Consider the following 22521-nt stretch of genomic DNA (forward strand, 5'->3'; position numbering starts at 1 on the left):
TTACTTCATTCATTCCCTCCGGGGTTGCTCCGAGCAGAGCCTGCCGGGCGCCCTCGCAGCTCTGTGTCCACGGAGTTCCGTGCGCCCCGGGAGGGCGGGAGGGCAGGAGGACGGCAGGACAGGACGCCCGCAGCAAGGCCTTCGCTGCTCTCACCTCCCGAGAACCTGGCGGTGTCCATGAAGGCTCAGGCTCAGGCTCAGGCCGACGCCCGGCTCAGCGCAGGCCCTGCGTGAGTTACGTTTGTAAGAAAACACGAAAAGTCTCCGCTCCCTTAAAGGGTCTGAAGGCGACGAGGTCTCCTCTCGGGTAGGTTAGTGTTCGGGTAAATAGTGGTGATGGATGCCCGACCTTACACATGTACAAATAACACTGAAATGTATGGCTTAATGGCGAATTTTACATGAATTTTACCACCAACAAAACCAAAAATGCACAAACTATGGCCTCCAGACACACGGAAATGTGGAACACGCAATGGAAACATCTGGAAACAAGGCAGGGGTCTTGGCCAGAAAGAAAGGAGCAGCGCTGGGAGTGCTGACCCGAGGCCAGCATGCTTCTCCTGCCAAGACCCAGTGGAGGGTCTCCCACTGAGCGCGGGCATTGCTCAGTGCCTGGCAACCAGCGTCCGAAGGGAACTGCATTCTTCATTGTGCGGAAGAGAACATGGAGACTCAGAGGTAAGATTCTTCTCCCCGGTCACACAGCACACCCAGCACCTCCCCTCCAGGGGACTCATCCGGAGCAAGAACCGGAAGAGCAGGCAGGCTCTGAAGCTGCGTCATGTGACCAGTCCACATGGCGTGGGAAGTGCTTGCATCACGCTGCGTCAGTCAAGACTGGGTTTCCAAGTCGGAATTTCCCTGAGAGATAGCAGCCCGGCCGCCCTGCCTCTGCTGCACGCTCCATGAACCCCAGGCCGAGCTGGCCACCAGCAGCCGAGGAAACCTCCCACGGACAGCTCGTGGCCAGGCGAGCTCTCAGGTGTAGGAACGCTTCCCCTTTGTGAACCCTCCACTGTGAGCTCCCTGCAGGAAATGGTTCTTGTTGCAAACAAGAGGTTCCGCTGCACAATCCGGAAACTGCCCGCCTGCCTCTGCAGTGATCCCGGAGGGTCACGCCTCCAGAGCGGGGGTCAGGCAGAAGGGCTGACTGGAGCCACCTGGTCCTGCCCACGTCCAGAGATTTCTCCTGAGCCAGGTCTCGGCTCCCAGGAAGGCAGCCACTGCCTGCGGACGTCACAGAAACGACCCCGGAGGACTTGCCGGTGCTTCTGGCGGGAAAACGCTTTTGCTTATCGGAAACATTTCTGCTTTCGCAGGGTCTTCACGCACACGCACGCATATATGTGTTTTAGTTTGACTCTGATAACAGGCCTGCCAGGTGAGCGGAGTTGAGAACCGAGGGAGAGGGAGCGTGGGTGGCAGGGCCCTGACCAGGAAGTGCCGCCCCACCCCCGCCTGCCAGCTCTGAAGGGGGTGACACCCCCAACCTGGCAAGCTGGAAAGGGGTGACTCACTCTGGTCCTCGGGCAGCTCAGGGGATTCCCAGTCGGGTTCCTTCCTGCCAAAAAGAAAGCGAAACTCAGCCCGCAGCCACAGCAGGGAGGAGTCAGGAGGCCCTGGGACAGCCCCGTGCAGCCCTGGGAGGGGGCCAAGGCCGGGGTCTCAGCTCAGCAAGTGGCAGGGCCGGTTCGGGCCTAGAGCAGCCGTCCTGGCCTCAGTGCCCCCCCCCAGAGGAAGGCATGGCCTGGCTGCAGATCAGGGTCAAGGCCGTGTGGACACGGCTGCTGGGGCCTCCCCTGCCCACGGTGAGCAGACCAAGGTGGGAGGGGGGCTGCCACTGCCACCTACTCTGCCTGGAGGCAAGCAGCCCGCCCCCCTCCTGCCTCTGGAGCCCACCCTGCCTCCTTTGTTTTCCTTTCTCACCTTGGCATCTGTGCCCTGACAGGGATGGCTCCTAAGGTGCTCACCTCACATCCATTACTCACTCAGGCCTTTGGAGGACAGACACCAGCTTGCACAGGAAACAGGAAGGGTGATCTGGGTCCCCACTCAGGACCTGGACATGGGACACCCTGCATGTGCCCCTCCGGCTGTCCCCAGAGCCTCCCAAGGCGGGGCCCCCTCACCAAATACAACCCGCTTCTCTGCTCCCCCCCGCCCCCCGTCTGCTCATTTTTCAGACATTTTAAGGTCAACCCCAGGCAGCAGCTTCTGAAAGAAGCCTGTTTCACTCTCACTCAGCCGTCATCTGAGAGGCACGCTTCCAGGAGGGCCGGCCCGCCAGCTCTGCCCCAGAATTCCCCTGCACCCGGGCCAGCCAGCAGGGGCTCCCCCTCCCGCCTCCCCCCAAAGTGCACAGCCAGGCCACCCTCCCTGAGACGTCCCCTGAGGGAAGGAGAAGACACGGGGGGGCCAAGCCACTCCACCAGCACCCGTGCTCTGGGACCAGGAGGTCGCCCAGAACTGCAGGGAGGGCGAGAGGCCCAGCGGGGAGGGTCTGCCCGGGCCGGCCACTGGCTGGGAGCCCAGCAGGAGAGCAAGGGCGCACAGAGCTGGGAAGGACAGCTCCGTCCATCTGCACCCCCTGTGGACTGAGAAGGACACGCAGTAACAGAAGTGGGGCCTGTTCCCCATTCACCACCCCACGCTTCTGGGAACCACTGATGCCATCACCGGTTCAAACCCCGTCTGTGCAGCACAGAGGGCACTCGGGAGGCTCTGGAAAACGCCACAGTGCCCAGAGGAAAGCAAAGAGGCCCCACATGCCCTCGCCCACAGACAAGCGCGGCCAGGATTCCCAACCAGTGAACACCCACCTCCCCTCAGGCCACGTCAGAGCACAAATGCCATCCCACACCCGGAGCCAAAGGCCGGCAACAGCCTCCCACGCAGAACTGAAGCTGCCCAGGCTGTCCCCACCTCTGCTGCGTGGGGCCTGGCCTTTGCACCGGCCAGGCGCTCACCTGGACCAGCCCCCCCCCCCCCCCCGCCGCCCGCCCCAGGTGCCTGGCAGGCCTTAGCGTCTGGGGAGAAAGATAGTCTTGCTCCGGTGGCCTGTTGTTGAGGGGGTCCCCCCACTCGCCCCAGGTGACTAGAATCGGCTTGTGTGCCTGTGTCCTTCCCGATGTGGGTCCCTGAGGGCAGCGGCCTCTGGGGCCTCATTCTGGGCCCGTTCTCATTGGATGGAGAACCAGTGGCCCGACTCCTCCTCCCCGGCACCGCGGCGGGCCCGCGCGCGCCACCTGCCGGCTAAGGCTGGAGCTGCCGGCGAGCCCCGGCGCAGGCACCCGCACCTGCTCGCTGCCCGCACCTCGCTCCGACCTCCTCGCTCTGAATCTGCAAACCTTGAGAGGCTCCGCTCACACTCAGCTCAGCAAGAGAGGTCACCTGGCCAACGTCGGCCTCCGCGGACACTCCCTGGCCCACCACTGCCGCCCGCCGCAATGGTGCGGCCGACACTCCGCTGCCCAGCTGGGGCCTCTGACCTGTCCGGCCTCCTGCCCACGGTCCTTGCTTCCGCAGGCCAGGCCCATACCTGACTCCTGACCAAAAGCCAGGGGGGACGGTGGCTATCCTGGCAGACACCCACAGGGTCTGAGGGCACCTGGACCATACTCCCCATCTCCAGGCCGGACCCCACCTGGGCAGACCTGACACCACACAGCCCATGCAACTTCTCATGCTGGCGTGCCAGCCATGCCCTGGGAGAGAGCCTGGCAGTGGGCTCACCTGGCTAAGTGTTGGTTACATTGGCTGAGAATATATTTTTTAATATATTTTATTGATTTTTTTTTTTTTACAGAGAGGAAAGGAGAGGGATAGAGAGTTAGACACATCGATGAGAGAGAAACATCGATCAGCTGCCTCCTGCACAGCTCCTACTGGGGATGTGCCCGCAACCAAGGTACGTGCCCTTGACCGGAATCGAACCTGGGACCCTTCAGTCTGCAGGCCGACGCTCTGTCCACTGAGCCACACCGGCCAGGGCTGCTGAGAATATCTTAACTGCAGTCAGGTGAGGGCACTGCCTCTCCTGGGCAGACTCCTCTGTTCCTCTCTCCTTGGCCCCCGGGACGCCGTGTGGAAATAAATAGGACCGCAAATGAAGTTTGGGAGGGTCTGTCGGGGGAGTTCTTCCACCCTACCACTTGGCACCCATCACCCCAACAGGTAGAGACACCTACATCTCCAACGGATGTTTTCTTAAGTCCCTACCCCAGTGGGAGGAAGACTTTCTCCCCGCCTGGCAACAGCTCAGCCAATGAGAGGCTGTCACAACGCAGAGATGAAACGCCACTGCATTTTGAACTCCAAGTTTCCGCCAATGGACTCCTTGTTGGCAACAGCCCCTCCCAACTACCCTCTTTCCTCTATAAATGCAGTCTCCTCTCCTTTGTTCTTGGGACCTGCTGGTTTGCCCTAGGCCAGCGGTCGGCAAACTGCGGCTCACGAGCCACATGCGGCTCTTTGGCCCCTTGAGTGTGGCTCTTCCTAAGCCTTCGCAGTACCCTAATGAAGTTAATCACAATGTACCTACCTGTATAGTTTAAGTTTAAAAAATTTGGCTCTCGCCCTAACCGGTTTGGCTCAGTGGATAGAGCGTTGGCCTGCGGACTGAGGGGTCCCGGGTTCGATTCCGGTCAGGGGCATGTACCTTGGTTGTGGGCACATCCCCAGTGGGAGGTGTGCAGGAGGCAGGTGATCGATGTTTCTCTCTCATTGATGTTTCTGACTCTCTATCTCTCTCCCTTCCTCTCTGTAAAAAAAAAAAAAAAAAAAAAAAAATCAATAAAATATATTTAAAAAAAAAAAATTTGGCTCTCAAAAGAAATTTCAATCTTCGTACTGTTGATATTTGGCTCTGTTAACTAATGAGTTTGCCGACCACTGCCCTAGACTAACGTCCTGAATTGTGATTCTTTTGTTCTTTTTTTTTTTTTTAATTGATTTCAGAGAGGAAGGGAGAGGAGAGAGGGATAGAAACATCAATGATGAGAGAGAATGATGGATCCACTGCCTCCTGCCTGCTCCACTCTGGGGTTCCAGCCCACCACCCAGGCACGTGCCCTGACCCGGAATCAGACCTGGTTCATCATAGGTCGGGCGGGCTCTTTGCTGTACTTGAATAAACCCATTTTTTTTCTAGCACAATAACTTTCACTCAGGGGAACTTGAGATCATTTTTTTGTGGCTCACAATCTTGCTGGCCTGCGCTGGGGTAGGTATGTCTACGATGGCTGCCAACTGTCCCCCCCCCCCCCCCCACAGTGCCCAGCACTGGACGTGTTCGCGAGTGGAGAAGAAACAAGGTCTGTAGGAGGAACCAGAAGTGAGTCTGTCCAAATTCTTCCCATCATGCAACGTGCAAAATTGTGAGTGGACTCAGGTCTCCCCAACCCCTGGGCAGAAGGAAATCCGTCTCTGACGAAAGCAGCCCGTAATGCAGGATTATGATTTAATACTCATGTTGCTTTTCCTTTTGGGTGGGGTTGCCCTTATCAGAACGCCTGTATTTGTGCAGCAAACACCTACCTGTAGGAATGCTATCGTGAGCACTTCGTGCAAAGCCCCGAGGATTACCCAAACCAGGGTCAACACTAACAGTCAGATACCGATTTGATCAGACGCGCTAGAGAAATCGGAATCGCCCGTCGGTTCTTTCCATAACACACTCTGCAAAGTCATGATGTGCGCATTCAGAGAACACAGCCAAAAATGTAAACAAATGCACCAGACATGCATTTGTTAATCCATACAAACGTTATTTTTCTAAATTGTGTGATATTTGTGGCACTTGTCAGTTTTTTAACTCCGCCCCCCTCCCCGCCCCCCTCCGCCCCCTCTTATACAAAACTATGGTAAAATAGCCCTAGCCGGTTTGACTCACTGGATACAGTGTTGGCCTGTGGACTGAAGGGTCCCGGGTTCGATTCCAGTCAAGGGCACATGCCTGGGGCTCGGTCCCCAGGGTGGGGCGTGCAGGAGGCAGCTGGTCAATGATTCCCTCTCATTGATGTTTCTATCCCTTTCTCTCCCTCTCTGAAATAAATGAAAATAAAAATTAAAAAAAAACAAAAACATAACTGGCCGAACCGGTGTGGCTCAGTGGATAGAGCGTCGGCCTGTGGACTCAAGGGTCCCAGTTCGATTCCGGCCAAGGGCATGTACCTGGGTTGCGGGCACATCCCTAGTAGGGGGTGTGCAGGAGGCAGCTGATCGATGTTTCTCTCTCATCCATGTTTCTAACTCTCTATCCCTCTCCATTCTTCTCTGTAAAAAGTTAATAAAATATATTTTAAAAAAAACATAACTGTGAGATATTACAGAATTGTTGTAAAGGAATCTACATTATACAAAATATATAAAAATGTCTCCTTTTCTAAGTTTGGTTTTTTATCTTAAAGAGAGTCCTACCCCACATTGGTCTCCGCGTCCCGTGAGCACGAGCCCAGGAACACACCTGCCTGCAGCCTGGCCAGCCCCACAGCAGGAGGGACGGGCGCGCGGACACTCCCTGGCCCGTCTGTGGTCTGTGGGCGCGCACCCGAACCCCTTCCCGAACCCCTTCCGGCACCGGGCCAGGCCGGGCTGGGCTGAGCCATGCCCATCCCCAAAGGTGCCACCCGGGAGCGGCCAGCCCCCCTCGTTGGCCCAGAGGCCGAGACCTCCCTCCGCTCATCACCCTCCTTCCCAGGCACCCCCGTCTCTCCCTGCGCACAGCCCCCCACCCTCTTCCTCCCGGGCCGGCTCCCTTCCCCCCACCCGCGCCCCTCCTCTCCAAACTCCCCCTTCTCAGGACCCCGGCCTGGCGCACAGCACCCGGATCCTCGTTCCTCCTCCCGCCCCTCCGCGCCCCCTCTGCACCCCCTCCGTCCCCTCCGCGCCCCCTGCGGTCACTCCCGCCCCCTCTGCACCCCCTCCCCGCCCCCTCTGCACCCCCTCCCCGCCCCCTCTGCACCCCCCTCCGCCCCCTCTGCACCCCCTCCGTCCCCTCCGCGCCCCCTGCGGTCACTCCCGCCCCCTCTGCACCCCCTCCCGCCCCTCCCCGCCCCCACTCCGCCCCCTCCCCGCCCCCTCTGCACCCCCATCCGCGCCCCCTCCCCGCCCCTTCCGCCCCCTCTGCACCACCCCCCCTCCCCGCCCCCTCGCGCCCCCTCTGCACCCCCCCTCCGCGCCCCCTCCGCGCCCCCCTCGTGCTCACTCCGGCCCCCCCGCGCCCTGACGTCACCACCACCCCCCCCCGTCGCGCCCCGCCCCGCAGTCCTCAGATGAGTCGGGCTCAGATTGGTCCCGGGCCTCCGGAAGTTCCCGCCCCCCGGGATTCCGGCCAATGGGAGGCGGGGGCGGGGCCGCGGACGGCGCCGGAAGCGGCCTAGCGAAGAGGCGACGTCGCGCCGCTGGGTCTCGAGCAGCTGCCGCCGAGCCGCCGTCAGGACCGGAGCCGCCATGGCCGAGAGCGACTGGGACACGGTGACGGTGCTGCGCAAGAAGGGCCCCACGGCCGCGCAGGCCAAGTCCAAGCAGGTGCGGCTCCGGCCCGAGCGGCCGGCGGACCGGGCGGCCGACGCGGGGCTGACGGGGGTCGGGGGCCGCGGTCAGGCGCTGGGGGGGGCGGGGGCCGGGCCGGGGAGATGGCCCGTCGGGGACGGTCCGGGCGGACCTGGTTCGCCGGGTGAGGACGGAGGCAGCGGCAGGGCTGGAGGACGGTCCGCGACAGCGGGGGGGGCAGGGGCGGGGGGGACAGGGAGGTGGGGGGGCCGGGGCGGGGGGGTGGCGGCCGGGACTGGGGGGACAAGGAGGTGGGGGGGTGGGGGTGGAGGAGCGGGATGAGGCGGACGGCGGGTCGGGACGGGCGCGTGAGGCTGGGGTGTCGGGGCCAGCGGTCCGGGCCTGGGGTGGACGCCGGGCAAGGTCCGGAGGCCTCGGACTCTGGTGTGGACGGGATGGCGAGGATGCGGCGGCGGGAGGACCGAGGGCAGGGCCGGGACGGGGGGCCTTGGGGGGGGACGGGGGGCGAGGCGAGGGGGCGCGATTGGAGCCTCCCCAGTCCTCTCGGTCCGATGCTGCCGGTGTCCCCCGCCGGCACCCGCACCCGGGGTGGGGAGGGGTGTGCGGGGCTCGGCGCCAGTGACCGGCCTCCCGCCCCCCCCCCGTCACCCCAAAACCCCCCGCCTCCCGGGCCGCCGCGCGCAGGAGCCCTGAGGCCGCTGGAGGCAGCCCGTCCCCGCCCCGCCTGGCCCGCTGTCCCCGGGCCGGGGCCGGACTCACTGGCCGCCCCGCTGGCTGCCAGTCTCCAAATGCGGTTTTTTCCCCCAAAGGAAACTATGGCCTCGCAGTTCGGCCGTCGCCCTGCAGGCGTTTCTCCCGTTGACGGTTAGAGAGAGGGACCCGGAGGGAGGAGACACGTCGGCTGGCCGCCTCCCTCGCTGGGGCCAGGGACCGAGCCCGCCACCAATCGTGCTCTTGGCTAGACTCGAACCCACAACCCTCAGCTCATGGGCCGACGCCGTAACTGAGCAAACCAGCCGGGGTGAAAGCTAACATTTTAAAAATTGATTTTAGAGAGGGAGAGAGAAACATGGATTGGGTCCGCCCACCTGCGCCTTCATTGGTTGGCTCCTGTATGTGCTCTGACTGGGGATCGAACCCACAACCTTCGAGCATCAGGACAACCCTGTAACCAACCGAACTGCCCGGCCAGGGCTCCACAGTTAAATTTTGACCAAAAAACATTCCCTGACTTTCTAGGCCATCTTGGCAGCCCAGAGACGAGGAGAAGATGTGGAGACTTCCAAGAAATGTAGGTGCCGATGCGTCCGCTCTCAGGGGGGTGTGGTGGCGGGCCATCTCTGCAGATGGGCTCAGTGCCCCGGGGGTCAGGATGCCCGCTGGCAGCCGAAGCCTCACCCCAGCAGCTGTGGGGGGCAGAGGTCAGGAGGCTGTGCTGTCCACTCCCACCGCGGGGAGGAGGTTCTGGAATCTGCTCTGGCGCCTGTGCAGTTGCCATGATGGGACGGCCTGGCTTCCCATGTCACCTGGGCGCCCGCCATCATGCCTGGTTCGTGTCCTGAAACGCCTTTCCCTCGTGTTGGTGCAACACACACACACACCTCGCGCGCGCGCTCTCTCTCTCTCTCTCTCTCTCTCTCTCTCTCTCTCTCTCTCGGTTCCCACCATTCAGGGGCTGCTGGTCAGAACAAGCAGCACTCGATCACCAAGAACACGGCCAAGCTGGACCGGGAGACGGAGGAGCTGCACCACGACCGGGTGACCCTGGAGGTGGGCAAGGTCATCCAGCAGGGCCGGCAGAGCAAGGGGCTGACGCAGAAGGACCTGGCGACCGTGAGTGGCGGCCCCTCCAGGCTGTGGTCGGTGGGGCTCTGCCCGTCTGGGGACGTAGGAGGCTGCGCTGGCCCCCTGAGGAGCTGGCCCTGGCCCCCGCAGGCCTCTGGGGGAGCCACGTGAGGCCCCGGGGAACTCTCGCAGGTGACCCCGGGCATCTGGGAGCTGCTCCACCAAGGCTCTCGGCCCCTTGCTGTCGCAGGTGGTGCCCCGGCCCATCCACGCGTGTCCCGGTTCTGCAGCGTTTTCTTATCAAGCTGACGTGTACAAAACACATTTTCTCTTTAGAAAATCAACGAAAAGCCACAGGTCATCGCGGACTACGAGAGCGGACGGGCCATTCCTAACAACCAGGTCCTGGGCAAAATCGAGAGAGCCATCGGTGAGCGTCCTCGGCTCGTGGTGACCAGGCGTCAGGGCTGCCCCTGAGGGGGCGGGGGTGTCAGGCTGGGGGGCAGGAAGCCGGCTTTAGGAAAGCTCGTGAGTGAGCTGTGTGGTGTCCTCCCCGGCACATTTCCCCACTGGCCCCACCCCCACCCCACCCCCCATTCTGGGGTCCTCCTGGCTCCTGCCCTGCCCTGCCCACGCCCCCTGGGTGTCAGCCTGGAGCCTAGGCACAGAGCTGCCGTCCTGGGGAGTGAACGGCGTCTGCTTTGGGTCGAGGGGCCAGGCCGTAGTGGGGCTGCCTCCCGCTCCCTCTCCCTGCTGTGGGGAAGGGGTGAGTGTGCATGGCCAGTGGGTGCCCCCCCCCTGTCCTCTGAAGTGCGGGGGGACTGTGGGTCAGCGTGTCCGATGCTCCTTCAGGCCTCAAGCTCCGGGGGAAGGACATTGGGAAGCCGATCGAGAAGGGGCCCAGGGCGAAATGAGCACAAAGCCTCGAGGTCAGTGCGTTCCGGCTGATCGTGTCTGGCGGTTCCCTGGACCCCCAGCGCCAGCGTGGCCTCCTCACGCGCCCCACGGAACACGGGTGTCAGCCTGCCTGGGACCCCACCACCTGCTGTAAACAAAGCCTTGCAAAGTGTTCGCTTCTCCTGTTGTGTGTCCTCCCTGCCCCGTCCTCAGCGAGGCGCAGACCCACCACCCTCCCCAGGTGTCGGCACATGGGCGTGGCTCCCGGGGGAGCTGAGGGGCCTCACAGAGCTGCGGGGTAGGGGCCAGTCCAGCCGCAGAGGGAAGACGCCCTTCTGGCTGCTAGAGACGCTAATAAACTAATAAACGTTCGCTGCCCTTCCTGCTGGTGTGAGCATCTGTCCCACGGGGCCCCGCCCACTGCACCTCTGCTCCCTCAGGCCCAGGGCGTGGGGGTGCCTGAGGGACTGAATGCTAGTGGGTGTTGGCTGGGACAGTTAGTGGGTGTTGGCTGGCCTGTTGGCACCAGGCTCCGCCCTCCCCTGGCCCGAGTCCCCGGCCACACCCTTGCCCATTGTCCTGTGGGCCCAGAGGCCAGGGGAGCAGGCCAGAGGGCAGCACCTGGCCGTCACCCTTCCAGGCCCAGGCGGGACAGACGGGGATGGTGTGTGGGCAGCACCATGGCGTTCCCTTCCTCACGTCCTTGGGGAGCAGCTGTGTTGCCTGGGGACCGCTCAGGAGTGGCACGGGGGCGGGGGGCACAGGGACCCCAGAGCAGCGTGCACAGGCTGGCTGGCGAGAGGGGCTGCCCTCCGGGCCGGAGTGTTTATTGTTGGGGTGAGGACTACAACCAAACGTGGGTGGCGGGCGGGATGCAGGGTGAGGGATGGGGACTCAGCGAATCTGGGGCCAGGGCTGACACAGTGGGGAGCTCCTGGGAGCAGCGGGTCCTCTGGGCCTAGGGGCCGTTGGTGATCGATGCTGGCAGGGTCACTTGATCCTAGAATGGGGGAGGAGCCTGGTGAGGGTTGGGTGGCAGGTGGGTGGGTCGAGGGGTTCCTGCCCCACTACTCTGTTCTGCCGGGCACAGCCCTCCCCCACCCGACGGCTCCCCACCCGCCTGCCCGCCCCACCCGGGGCCCTACCGCGTTGAAGAGGATGTTGTCAAATCCGGGGGTCGCGGCCACTGTCCTGTCCCTGGAGGGGCAGCCCCCCTTCCACAGCCATTGCCACCCCGTGAGTCCAAGCAGCACCAGGAGCACGAGCAGGAGGGCCCCGCCGACCGTGGCCGGCACTATGGCCGGCACCGAGTCCCCTGTGGGCCGCGGGGCACAGGAGCCCTGGGACGTGCGTCCTCCCTGACACCCCACTCCCAAGCCGAGGACGGTGCCTGGGGACCCCAGCCCTGCTCCCCCTGCGGGTTCCTGGGGTCACTGCTCGAGGTGAGGACAGGCAGGCATCGTGGCCCCAGGCTGGACCCACTTGGGGGTGAAGCACCAGTGCCCAGCGAGGAGGCTGCAGTCCCTGGTCTGCCTGGCACCTCCCGGGCCCAGCCTCAGCCTGGGAGCAGGGCACAGTCAGGGGCCCGGGGAGGGGAGGGGACAGAGGCAGATGGGGGGCAGCGAAGCGCCAGCCCTGGGGGCTCTCCCAGCCTCTCGGGCAGCCACAGGGGCTGGGAGCTGCTGAGCAGCTGAGCCCAGACCCAGACCAGGGCTGGCCGACCTGGGCAGGGCTTACCCTGGTTGGGCACAGGCCGCTGGCAGCGCTGCCCAGCCAGGTACTCGACGTCGTCCAGGGCAATGGGCCCCAGGGCTGGCTGGCCGCCCAGAGTGGCCTCAAACACGATCTGACCAGGAGGAGGAGAGGCCGTGTGTGCTCCCGGAGGCAGAGCCCCCGCCTGAGCTCCCCAAGCCCCCACTCGGAGCGCCAGGCCTCACCTGGAACTCCTCGGCACTGGCCACCTCCACCTGGCCTTCCAGCCACTGGTGCCGCAGGCGCCCGCCCGCGCCCCACACGGCCAGCTGGCCCCGGGCACTGCTCAGGAGCACCCTCAGCTCGCCTTTGTCTGAGAGCAGGGCCAGGGTGGTTTAGGCCAGCCCCAGGCCCAGCTGCCCCACCACCCCCGCCTGCTGGCCAGCGACTCACAGAAGTGCTCAGGGAAGCCCATGAGATACCAGAAGCGGAGGCAGGAGGCCTGGGTGGGGGGTAGGGGCTGGCTGTGCAGCCAGGCTGCCCGGCCCCCCGGCCCCAGCACTCCTGTTTCGAAGACAGCAAAGTGGCCTGGGAACGAGAGAGGAAGGGGGGCCCAGTGATAGGATGGGAACTGACCCCTGGCCAGAGGCCTCTGACCCTGAGGGAGCCTGGCTGAGCTGGGCTGCTGGCCCTGGCGGGGGTGTGGCGGGTGCCCTTGTGTGTGTGTAGCTCTGGGGCCCCTCCCTGACCCAGACCCACCTGCGTCAGTTCCCAGAGTGTGGTCCACGGGGGGCTGGGGGTACCGGGAGGGTGTGGATCCACTGCTCCAGTCCCAGCTGTACCCTCCCAGACTGGGCCAGGACAGGTGGCTCCAGCCACACAGGCCCGTCTCAAAGTCACAGGAAGCTGCAAGGGACCCGGCAGTGAGTGGTGCTGCCCCGCCCCCATCCCTGGGGCACCACCGCTGCTGGGGATGCTTGGCACAGAGTTGGTCCCACCCATGCGTCATGGCAGGTCCCAGGGCCAGGCTGCAGGGCGCCCACCTGGCCGAGGGCACCCACCTGGCCGAGGGCAGGGCCCATCCCGGAGCAGCAGGTCGTCCAGCGCCATGTAGGAGTGCTCCACACCAGCGGCCACGGCCTCAAACACCACCTGGGCAGGCACGGAGTGAGTCGGCTCCACGCCTGGCCTGGACAGCCCTCAGGGTGGGAAGGCCCCGCCCTGGGCACTCACCCTCCAGGCCTGCTGGGCCTGCACGGCCACTCTGCCCAGGCGCCAGGCCAGCCCTCCGCGCTCGCTGATGCTCAGCACCTGGTGCTGCTCTGCCTCCTCCACGCGGACCTGCAAGGTACCTGCCCCCAAGCGCCGGCCCGGTCAGCAGGGGGGCAATGCCCTCAGCCCGAAGCAGTGGCTGCCAGGTGGCTTGACACGGGGCTGGTGTGGGCGGACCACCCGCCTCCTGGCAGCCCTCACCTGGGTTTCGGAGGCTCAGGTGGTACCAAAAGGTCAGGCAGGCGGGTTGGGCCAGGGGCTGGTGCTCCTCCGAGGTCAGGGAGGCCGCGTGGCCACGGGGCAGGGCCTGTGGGCTCGTGTCCACGATCATGTAGTGCCCTGGGCGAGGATGCCAGCTCCAACCTGCCGCCCGGCCCTCCCTGACCCCACCCGCCCTCGGCCCCACCCTCTGCCCCCCGCCCATCCCAGGCCGCACCATGAGTTGTCTCCGTGGTGTGGTCAGCCCGGGGGCCCCAGGCGGCATGGCCCGTGGCGTGGGCCTGGCGCATCCAGAGGTCCCCAGTGGAGAAGCCGCAGGCCGAGTCCTCGAAGGAGCAGTGCTTGGGGGCCCAGCAGGGCCCGGGCCGCAGGGCCAGGTCGTCCAGCGCCATGGAGCCGTGGAACCCGTCCCGTAGGCCCTCGAACAGCAGCTGGGGGCGGAGGGTGTCAGCGCCAGGCCTTGCCCTGTCCCTCGCCCCAGGAGCAGACCTCACCTGGTACTGGGCGCCCGCGTCCGGCGGGTGGTGGAGGGTGGCCCAGGCCTGGTGCCAGCGGTTGCCCTGGGTGCCGGACCTTGACCACAGGTGCACGTCCTTCCCGTCCTGCCTCATCACCAGGCGCAGGGTCCCTGTGGGGCGAGTGGCGCTGAGAGGGGACCAGGCCCTCCCTGCCAACGCCCCAGCTCCTCCAGAACCTGGGCCACCTGAGCCTTAAGCCCTGCCCGGCGCCGGGCACTCACCGATCTGGGGCCCGTGGAGGTGGTACCAGAAGGACAGACACTGCTGAGGGGCTGCCGGCGTCTGGGGCTGGGTGAGCAGGTGGGCACCAGGGCCCCGAGCCGGCGGGTCCACGGGGTCCAGGAGCATGAAGTAGCCTGCAGGCGGGGGAGTGGACACGGCTGAGCTGCACGGACTCCAAGAGGCTGCCCTCCAGCCCAGGCCTCAAAACCACTCCCAGGCCTGGGCACTGCCCCTAAGTCTGGGTGCTCCCACCTACCTTTGCCTGTGGTGTGGTCGTACCCAGGCCCACGGCTCTCCACCCGGTGCCAGTGGGCGTCGGTGAGGTGGCCTGTGTGCCAGCCACACGTGTGCTGCTCAAAGTTACAGGAGACCTCTGGGAGGGGAGGGGGGATCAGCACCACGCCCAGGACCCCCCTCCATCCCTCCTGAGACCTGGGAAGCTGGGAGGCGAGCTCTCGGGTGGGTCTCTGGGGTCCCTGAGGTGGTCTGGGTGGAGGAGTGGGGATGGGGGTGGGACCTGTGTCTCTCTTGGTGGCCACAGCGGGGCTGCAGTCCTTCAGGGTCACGCTGTCCACCCCGGCGCCCTGCTGGCCAGGGCCCTCCCAGTCCACGAGGCCGACAAACTCCAGCTTCATGGGGGCGCGGGGGAGGGCTGTTAGGTCCAGGCAGCTCCATGGCCCCCCCCCACGTGGCTGCCCCCTCACCTGGAAAGGCCGGCGGCGCTGCCCCAGGAGGACTGTGTCCGCCTTCCAGGCGCTGCTGCTGCTCCGGGCCTCCCACACCAGCTCCCTGGCACCGCCCTCCACCACCAGCAGCGCCAGGAAGCCTGCCCGAGGGGGCACCAGGTCAGCTGTCCGCCCCCCTCCTGCAGGGCACCCTCCTGCAGGGCCCACCTCCCAGCTCCACCCCTCAGGGCTGGGCAGAGGCCCCAGGGAAGGCAGGTGAGCAGTACCTTGGGGGTGGCTCTGCAGAAAGTAAGCCATGTGGAGCTCACAGTGGGGGCCCGAGGGGCCCAGGGGGGGGGTGAGGGCCCTGGCCGCTGCTGTCCGCTGTCCCCAGGCCCTCTGCAGGGACAGGAAGTGCCCTGGGAGAGCAGGGCCTTAGAGCGACTCCTTCCAGGGACCCCCAGCTCTGGACCCCCGCCCCCTGCGGAAGAGGCAGAGCAGAGGCTCCAGGCTGCCCGGGGTGGGGGGTGGGGGGGCGGCTCACCAGCTGCAGCCCCGCTGGCATCCGTGCCGGGGCCCCTGCTCTCCTCGGCCGGGAGGCGCCCCCACTGCAGCCGCCCCACGCTGGCGTCCTCCCAGCCCCCGGTGGGGGGGGCCTCGAAGTCTGTGGTGCCTGCAACGGCAGGGTGTGAGGGGGTGTGAGCAGGCCACCCGGGGAGGCCCCCCGCGGAGGGAGCCCCGCCCCCCACTCACCGCACTCCTGCTCGTCCTCGCCCCCCTCGCACTGCGGCCTGAAGTCACACAGCTGCTCCGGGGGGACACACAGGTCCCCACAGCGGAGGTGTCCCGGCTCACAGGGACCCTGGGGCTGCAGACCAACCAGCTGGGGCCTGGGGACCGGGGCCCAGGGCCCCGAGGGCGAGCGGGAGGCCTCTGTGGGGGTAGAACAGGATGGGGTCAGGGGCGTGGGGGGCTGTGCTCGTGGGGGGCGGGCTCAGCAGGCTCACCTGGGACTGGTGTGCAGCCGGCAGAAAGGATGAGGTCGTCCAGGCCCACGACACCCCCAGGACCTGTCTGCCCAGCCAGGAGGATCTGCGGGCACAGCAGGCTCAGGGGGCACCCGGCGGCCGTGTGCTGCCCAGGGCCTGCTCCCGGGGCCCTCTCCCCGCCACCCCACTATGTCCACCGCCCCCACCGCCACCCCATGGCCTTCAGGGGCCTCCGGAGAGCCCGCTGCCTCCCCTCCCTGCAGCCCCCACACACCCACACTGCCTGGAGGCCCCCCGCCTGCCTCACCCGGAAGCGGTGCTCGCTCTGGATGTCGACTCGGTCTCGGACCCAGGCGGCCCCCAGCTCCCCGTGGCGGCTGCGCAGCAGGACGGGGTCCCGGGGGGCGTGGGGGCCCTGAGCCTGCAGGTACAGCCGGAGGCGGCCGGTCTGGGACCCGTGCAGGTAGTGATAGAGGATGAGCTGGAGGGGACGAGGACCGTCAGGCAGACGCTCCAGCCCCCGCCCGGTCAGCAGCCCGTGTCCCCCCCCCCCCCTCACCCACCGAGCAGTTGTGGGGACCTGAGGCTTGGAGCTCGGGGCTGTAGAGCAGGGCAGGGGCGCGGGGCTCGGCCACGGACACCAGAAAATAGCCTGGGGAGAGAGCGGTGTGGGCGGGCGGGGTGCCTGCGGCCTGGGCGGCCGGGCTGGGCGGGGGTCCCCAGTGGCCTCACCCTGTGCGCTGTTCCGGCTGTGGTCTCGGCGCGGCCAGGCGGGGCGCGCAGGGACACTGGCGCTGTGGTTCCGGGTCCAGCCCTCGGTGCGGTGCCACAGGCCCAGGCCCATCTCGAAGTCGGTGGGGATGTGGCCGTCTAGGGCGAAGGGCTCAGGCCGCTGAGAAGGGCCTCCCCTGCCCTGGGCCTCCTCTGCCCTGGGCCTCCCCTGCCCTGGGCCTCCCCAGTGGTGCAGCTGCCTCAGGCCACGCGGCTCCATCCCTGTCCACCCCACCCCCGCCCCCCGCATCCTCTGAATGGGAAGCCCGCTCACGGCATCTGGGCGTGTCCTCGTCTGAGCTGTCCCCACAGTTGTCCTCCCCGTCGCACACCTGGTGGGGCTCCACGCAGGCCTGGTTCTGGCAGCGGTGATGCCCCAGCCGGCAGCTGGCCTGGGGGGCTGGGGTGGGGGGCAGTTAGCCATCACCAGGCCCCAAACCCTGGGGCAGGGCAGCTGGGGGAGAGGCCCCAGACTTTCTGAGCTGGGAGTGACCAGGTGGGGGCCCCATTACCCCTGGCCCACATCCTCCCCCCGGCGTGGGCCCAGGCAGGGGGTCTTACTGGGCAGCCCACAGCCCCTGAAGGTCACATCATCCAAGGCCACAGCCCCCCTGTGGGTGGCATTGCGGGTGGCAGAGAAGGTCACCTGAAGAGAAGAGGGTCCTTAGGGCCTAAGTCAGGGCTCAGACCCACCTGCTGCCCCCACCATTCAAACTGCCCCCAGCTCACCCAGAAGTCACCCCGGACGCGGCCAGGGGCCACCACCAGCTCCTGCCAGCCCTCGCCCCAGGGCCCCGAGCTCCGCCACAAGGCCAGCGTCTCCGTGCCATGTGTCAGCTCCAACCGCAGCTCAGCCACGTCTGTCACGGGGTACGGGCAGCTGAGCCCCTGTGCCTCCCAGCCCGCGGGCTGTGCCCCTGGACTCCTGCCCCTTCCCTGGGCGCCCTTCCATTTTCTTCTCTCTCTCTTTTTAAAATATATTTTTTATTGATTTCAGAGAGGAAGGGAGAGGGAGAGGGAGACAGATTCAATGATCAGCCGCCTCCTGCACACCCCGCACGGGGGCTCAAGCCTGCAGCCTGGGCCTGTGCCCTGACCGAATCGAAGTGCGACCTCCTGGTTCATAGGTCGATGCTCAACCCCTGAGCCATGCCCGAGGGGCCGCCCTTCCATTTTCTGCAGCAGCAGCTGTCTTGTCCTGTCTCCCCTCTCTGGGCACCCCGCCGGCCGCAGGGCGGGCACACACCTGCAGAGGCCGCCTGGTACCAGAGCCTCAGCTCACAGGTGGGGGCCGCCTCACGCAGGACGGGGGAGCGCAGGGCGGCCACGGACGGCTCTTTCCCGCGATGAGTGCCCACAGCCGCGAACCAGCCTGGACAGCAGAGGGGTTAGAAGACGGGCAGGGACCGAGCAAGGGGAGGCCTGGGCACCCACCCGGGAGGGCTCACCTAGGTCAGTGCCCAGAGTGTGGTCTGCGCGCGGCCCAGGGCCCCCCAGCGCGGCCGCTGCCCGGTCCCGGAGCCAGCGGTAGCCTGAGGTGCTGATGTCTCGCCAGCCACAGGAGTCCTGCTCGAAGCTGCAGGCGAAGGGGGCGCTCCGGGCGGGTGAGGCCCCGTTGTAACCTGGGACAGCAGGGGCGGGGGTCAGGGGAGTGGCCCTCAGGGGCCGGCCAGCCCTGCCCCGCCGCCCGCCGCCCTGCTCACCACACTGTGTCTCGTCGGAGCAGTCCCCGCAGTCGCACACGAAGTTGCACACGGTGTCCGGGGGGGCCCGGCAGTGGTTGGGGACCCAGGCCCCGCCTGGGGACCCTGCTGCCAGCAGAGACAGGCAGGAGTCTAGCAGGGTGACCCCATCCTGTATGCCTGTGGCGGTCCAGGCTGTGGGTTGTCCTGCTCTGGGTTCCGGGCCAGGAGGTCAGAGGGGGGGCTGGGTCTGTGGCTGGGGGCTCCCCACCAAGGCCGAGCCGAACGCAGCTGGCCTGAGAGGCTGGCTGCACGGGACCGAGGGCCCCCCACGTGGAGCAGCCCCTGGGGAGGGAAGCGGAAGCCGGGAGGGAGGGCACCCCCAAGGGGGGGTGTCAGTGGTGACCCAGACCCTCCGGTTCCAGGCGTCCAGGGGCACGGGTTTGCCGCCAGGGCCTCTCACCTGGGGCCTGGCCTGGGAGAGCACAAGTCTCGCCCCCTGCCCAGCGGGGCAATCCCAGGACCCCAGGGCTCCCTCTGGGTCCCACCCAGCTCTGCTACGGAGCCGAGCCCGACAACTCACCCAGGAGCAGGACCAGGGCAGGCAGGAGGCGGCTGGGCAGAGGCATGGCCCGGCCGAGGGAAGCGGACCGGGGCCCTGTGCTCAGTTATCCCCTCGACCCCACTGCTGACTCCGCTCTAACTGGAGGGGCCCCTGGGCCAGCCCCGCCCCCGCCGATGAGGGCAAACTTCCAGTCGTAAAAGGGTCCAGGAGAGGGGCCCCCGGCCCACGTCAGCTCCCACTAGTCCAGCAACTCCGGACCCAAGGTCTGGCCCTGCCCGTCACGCCAACCGCCGCTCAGCCCTGCCTGGTGGAGGCCCCACTGGAGGTGGCTCCAGGCAGCACAGGCTGCGACCACTCCTCCCGGGCCTGTCCCCACCCTGGCAGTGAGTGAGTCAGCTGGCCCGGGCACCAGCAGGCACCCAGCACCCCTAAACCCTGGGAGGAGGGCCAGCAGCCAGGGCCCTGACCATCTCCATCCCCATCACTCAGCCTATGGCGTCTGTTCCCTTACTCATTCCTAAATAATCACTTATTTTAACGTATTTTTATTGATTTCAGAGCGGAAGGGAGAGGGAGACAGAGAACCAGCCATGATGAGAGGGAATCATGGGTCGGCTGCCTCCTGCGTGCTCCGCTGGGGATGGAGCCTGCGACCCGGCACGTGCCCCGACCAGGAATCGAACCGTGACCTCCTGGCTCCTAGGCTGACGCTTACCCACTGAGCCGCGCCGACCGGGCAGTAACCATTTATTCATGGACAACTGTCCCGAGCAGTGTGGCTGGGGACCCAGGGGCCCTGATGCTCTTGGCACCGACCGTAGATGCCCTCCGCCCCCCACTTGTCAGCACAGGGTGGGGAGCCGAGCTCTGCCTGCAACGGACGCTGTGACCTGGGAGGCTGCCTGCTCACCTGTGGAAGTGGTGGCACTACACCCGCCCGGCGGCTGCCGTGAGCTCACGGACGGCACGCACGACAGGGCCGCAGCCACGGGCACCCCCACACTCAGGGATCCAAGGGCAGCTGGGCCTCAGTGGGCCTGGCTCTGCCCTCCCTGTGCCTGGTGACCCCCAGCAGCTCTGCACTGGGAAGAGGAGAGGGGTTTGGGGAGAGGGGCTCCCAGCGCCATGTCGGACGCTCTGCCTGTTCACCTTGGCTGGGGGCCGGGGCCGGGCCCTGATCCTGGGAACAAGGAGTCACACGCCACTTTCACGTGTGACCTGGGTGGGCAGGGCACACAAGGGCTGAAGTCAGCTGCCGGGACGGTGGCCACAGGTGCCCTCCCTGCCCGCATGCTGGCATGGGCACTCCCAAGCCAGGCCCCAACTCCTTTCGCAAGGGCTGGGTGGGCCTCATCCCAGATGTCCTTGGGGACAGTCACGAGGAGGAGCAGTTAGGCCATAAAGGGGGGCAGAGCTGGGGGGGAGCTTATCAGACTCCAAAGAGCTGAGTGTGCACCGCCACTCCCTGGGGCCCCCGGGGGTGGAGCAGGGCGAGGGGCAGCGGGGAGGGGAGCCCCTGCCCCAGGGCTGCCTGACGCTCGGCCACCCACCCGCTCTAGTCAGGGCCCAGAGCAGCAGAGGAGTCGAGACACAGCATCTGGGGCCCAGCTGGGTTAGTGCTTTTTATTCCCATGGGTGAGGTAAACCCGGAACTGGGGCCAGGCTGGCGTCCATCTCCAAAGCCTGGGCAGGGTGGCACGCGCCAGGGGGGCAGCCCAGCCCCTCAGGAGGGCTTCAAGGGCAGAGTTCTGAGCGGGTGGCCTCAGTAGCCATCGTCTGCCCAGGTCACTTCGTAGTCGGGGTACCTGGCTTTGATCTTCTCGGTGGAGATGGAGTGCTGGGCACGGCCGAACCCCTGAAGAAAGAAGGCATCTCTCACAGCCTGTGTCCTGGCTCTGGGGGTCCAGGTAGCAGTGACACCCCGGAGCCAGAGCAGCGCAGGGGCCCCAGGGCGGAGCCAAGTGCCATCATCCCCAACCACCTGGGGAGCCCTCGGTGGGAAGGTGGCCACCACGGAGAACAGGTCTCTCGCCTGAAGCCCAGGCTATTCTAGGCGCCAAGAGAACGTCCCTGCGCTTCCACCGGTGGCCTGGTGAGGGGAGAGGGAGGGGCCTCTGGGTGTCACCAGGATACTGAGGCCTCAGTGACAGCCCAACCAGGCCTCTCTTTATATGTACGTATATGTTTTCTTACTGATCTCAGAGAGGAAGGGAGAGGGAGGGACAGAAACATGAATGATGAGAGAGAATCATTGATCGGCTGCTTCCTGCTCACCCCACTCTGGGCACCCGGAATCGAACCGTGACCTCCCGGTTCATAGGTTGATGCCCAACCACTGAACCACACCGGCCGGGCCCAACCAGGTCCCTTGAGGCTGGAACAGGACTCAGCCCGCTGTACTGCGGGGCAGCTGTGGCCTCCCACCCACCCTGGGTCCCGTGTGAGCTCTGCAGCGGGTGCGGTGCGCGCGGGGCCTCACCATGGAGTAGCCGTACACGTGGATCTTCTTGTCCTGGCTCTGGTGCGAGATCCGCCCGCCGCCCAGGCACTCGCAGCCATAGCCTTTCTGCTGCATCTCGCCCGCCACCTTGTCGTAGATGTCAGCTGGGGCGGGAGAGGCAGCACTCAGCCTGCGCCCGTGGGAACCAGGGGTCTGAGCCCCAGCGCTGAGCAGCTGACTCCCCGGGAGAGGGCCCCCCAGGCTGGGCAGGGGCGCGGGGAGGAGGAGCGAGGGGTCGGCCACGGCAGCCTCGGCCCGGACCCCAGACCCCGCGGCCCCGGACCCCAGACCCCGCGCAGGATCCCTCCCAGGACGCCCTGGGCCTCGCCCCTCGATGGCCCCGCCCTCCGGCACCGAGGCCCCGCCCACCGAGATAGAGGCCCCGCCCCGACGTCCCGCCTACCGAGGCCCCGCCCATCGAGACCGAGGCCCCGCCCCCGAGACCGAGGCCCCGCCCCGCCGCCCGCCCGCCCTCACCGTGGTACTCGGCCCACTTGTAGCCGCGTACGATCTCCTTGCTCTCGCCCGCCGGGGCCACGTTGACGCGGATGAGCACGTACTTGAAGACGCCGTCGGGGTCGATGTCCACATCGGGGATCTGGGCGAGGTCCGCCGCCGCCATGTTCCCGGGAACGCGCCCGCCGCTGCGGCCCGCCGCCCTTCCCCTGCGCACGCGGGGCTGCGTCAGTGCGGGAGGCGGGCCCTGGGAGGCCGCGGCCAATCCTGCGGGGCCGGCAGCCCGGCCCTCAGCCTCAGCCAATCGGGCCGCCCGCCCGCAGCGCCGACGGGCCCGTCGCCATCCAGCTCCTTGCAGCCCCGGGACCACGCGGGTCCCGCTTAAAGGGGAACGCGGAGCCCCGGCGGCGACGGTTAAAACCAGCGGCGGTCCCGCCGGCGGAGCTGAGCGTGGACCCATGAACCAGAGATCACGGCTCCGTCCCGGTCAGGGCACGTGCCCGGGTTGCGGGCTCCATCCCCGGTTCCACGTGTGCAGTGGGCAGCCGATCCATGATCCTCGCTGATCGCTGATGCTTCTATCTGTACCTCTCTCTCCCTTCCTCTCTGAAATCAATAAAATATTTAAAAATACCAGGGGCGGATAACTGCCTATCTAGCAGGGCCACGGGCTGGGGCCAGGCCCCTCTGGAGGGGGCTAGGCGGCCCTTGCGGCCAGAGGGACGCACGCCGGCTCTGACAGCTTCCCGCCCCGTGTCCAGGGCCTCCCGCCT

General features: G+C 66.2%; 3 protein-coding genes and 1 long non-coding RNA gene across 4 annotated transcripts; 2 read left to right on the forward strand and 2 right to left on the reverse strand.

Moving 5' to 3' along the window:
* Positions 1 to 222: 222 nt before the first annotated feature.
* Positions 223 to 5780, forward strand: LOC118655266. Its single transcript, XR_004967234.1, has 2 exons — positions 223 to 1384; positions 5275 to 5780. It is a non-coding gene; the product is annotated as an uncharacterized LOC118655266 (long non-coding RNA).
* Positions 5781 to 7365: 1585 nt separating this feature from the next.
* Positions 7366 to 10579, forward strand: EDF1 (endothelial differentiation related factor 1). Its single transcript, XM_036306968.1, has 5 exons — positions 7366 to 7530; positions 8755 to 8806; positions 9188 to 9348; positions 9637 to 9730; positions 10153 to 10579. Exons 1-5 carry the CDS (start codon positions 7453 to 7455, stop codon positions 10212 to 10214), a joined length of 447 nt encoding a protein of 148 aa, XP_036162861.1. The 5' UTR covers positions 7366 to 7452; the 3' UTR covers positions 10215 to 10579.
* A 415-nt stretch (positions 10580 to 10994) lies between these two features.
* Positions 10995 to 18954, reverse strand: MAMDC4 (MAM domain containing 4). The gene is made up of 27 exons (XM_036306967.1): positions 18811 to 18954; positions 18249 to 18356; positions 17994 to 18167; positions 17792 to 17917; positions 17275 to 17405; positions 17107 to 17191; positions 16820 to 16945; positions 16507 to 16644; positions 16338 to 16426; positions 16082 to 16255; positions 15793 to 15877; positions 15539 to 15718; positions 15330 to 15458; positions 15073 to 15204; positions 14377 to 14493; positions 14120 to 14254; positions 13875 to 14008; positions 13598 to 13811; positions 13363 to 13500; positions 13123 to 13241; positions 12951 to 13041; positions 12649 to 12795; positions 12343 to 12477; positions 12135 to 12262; positions 11935 to 12043; positions 11343 to 11512; positions 10995 to 11197 (listed from the first exon to the last, which is right to left on the reverse strand). Exons 1-27 carry the CDS (start codon positions 18854 to 18856, stop codon positions 11156 to 11158), a joined length of 3402 nt encoding a protein of 1133 aa, XP_036162860.1. The 5' UTR covers positions 18857 to 18954; the 3' UTR covers positions 10995 to 11155.
* Positions 18955 to 20388: 1434 nt separating this feature from the next.
* PHPT1 (phosphohistidine phosphatase 1) lies at positions 20389 to 22490 on the reverse strand. The gene is made up of 3 exons (XM_036307005.1): positions 21770 to 22490; positions 21272 to 21396; positions 20389 to 20647 (listed from the first exon to the last, which is right to left on the reverse strand). Exons 1-3 carry the CDS (start codon positions 22206 to 22208, stop codon positions 20555 to 20557), a joined length of 657 nt encoding a protein of 218 aa, XP_036162898.1. The 5' UTR covers positions 22209 to 22490; the 3' UTR covers positions 20389 to 20554.
* Between the last annotated feature and the right edge of the window lie 31 nt (positions 22491 to 22521).

This window comes from Myotis myotis, unplaced genomic scaffold (assembly GCF_014108235.1).
Source record: "Myotis myotis isolate mMyoMyo1 unplaced genomic scaffold, mMyoMyo1.p scaffold_m19_p_44, whole genome shotgun sequence".
NCBI classification, from domain to species: Eukaryota; Metazoa; Chordata; class Mammalia; order Chiroptera; family Vespertilionidae; genus Myotis; species Myotis myotis.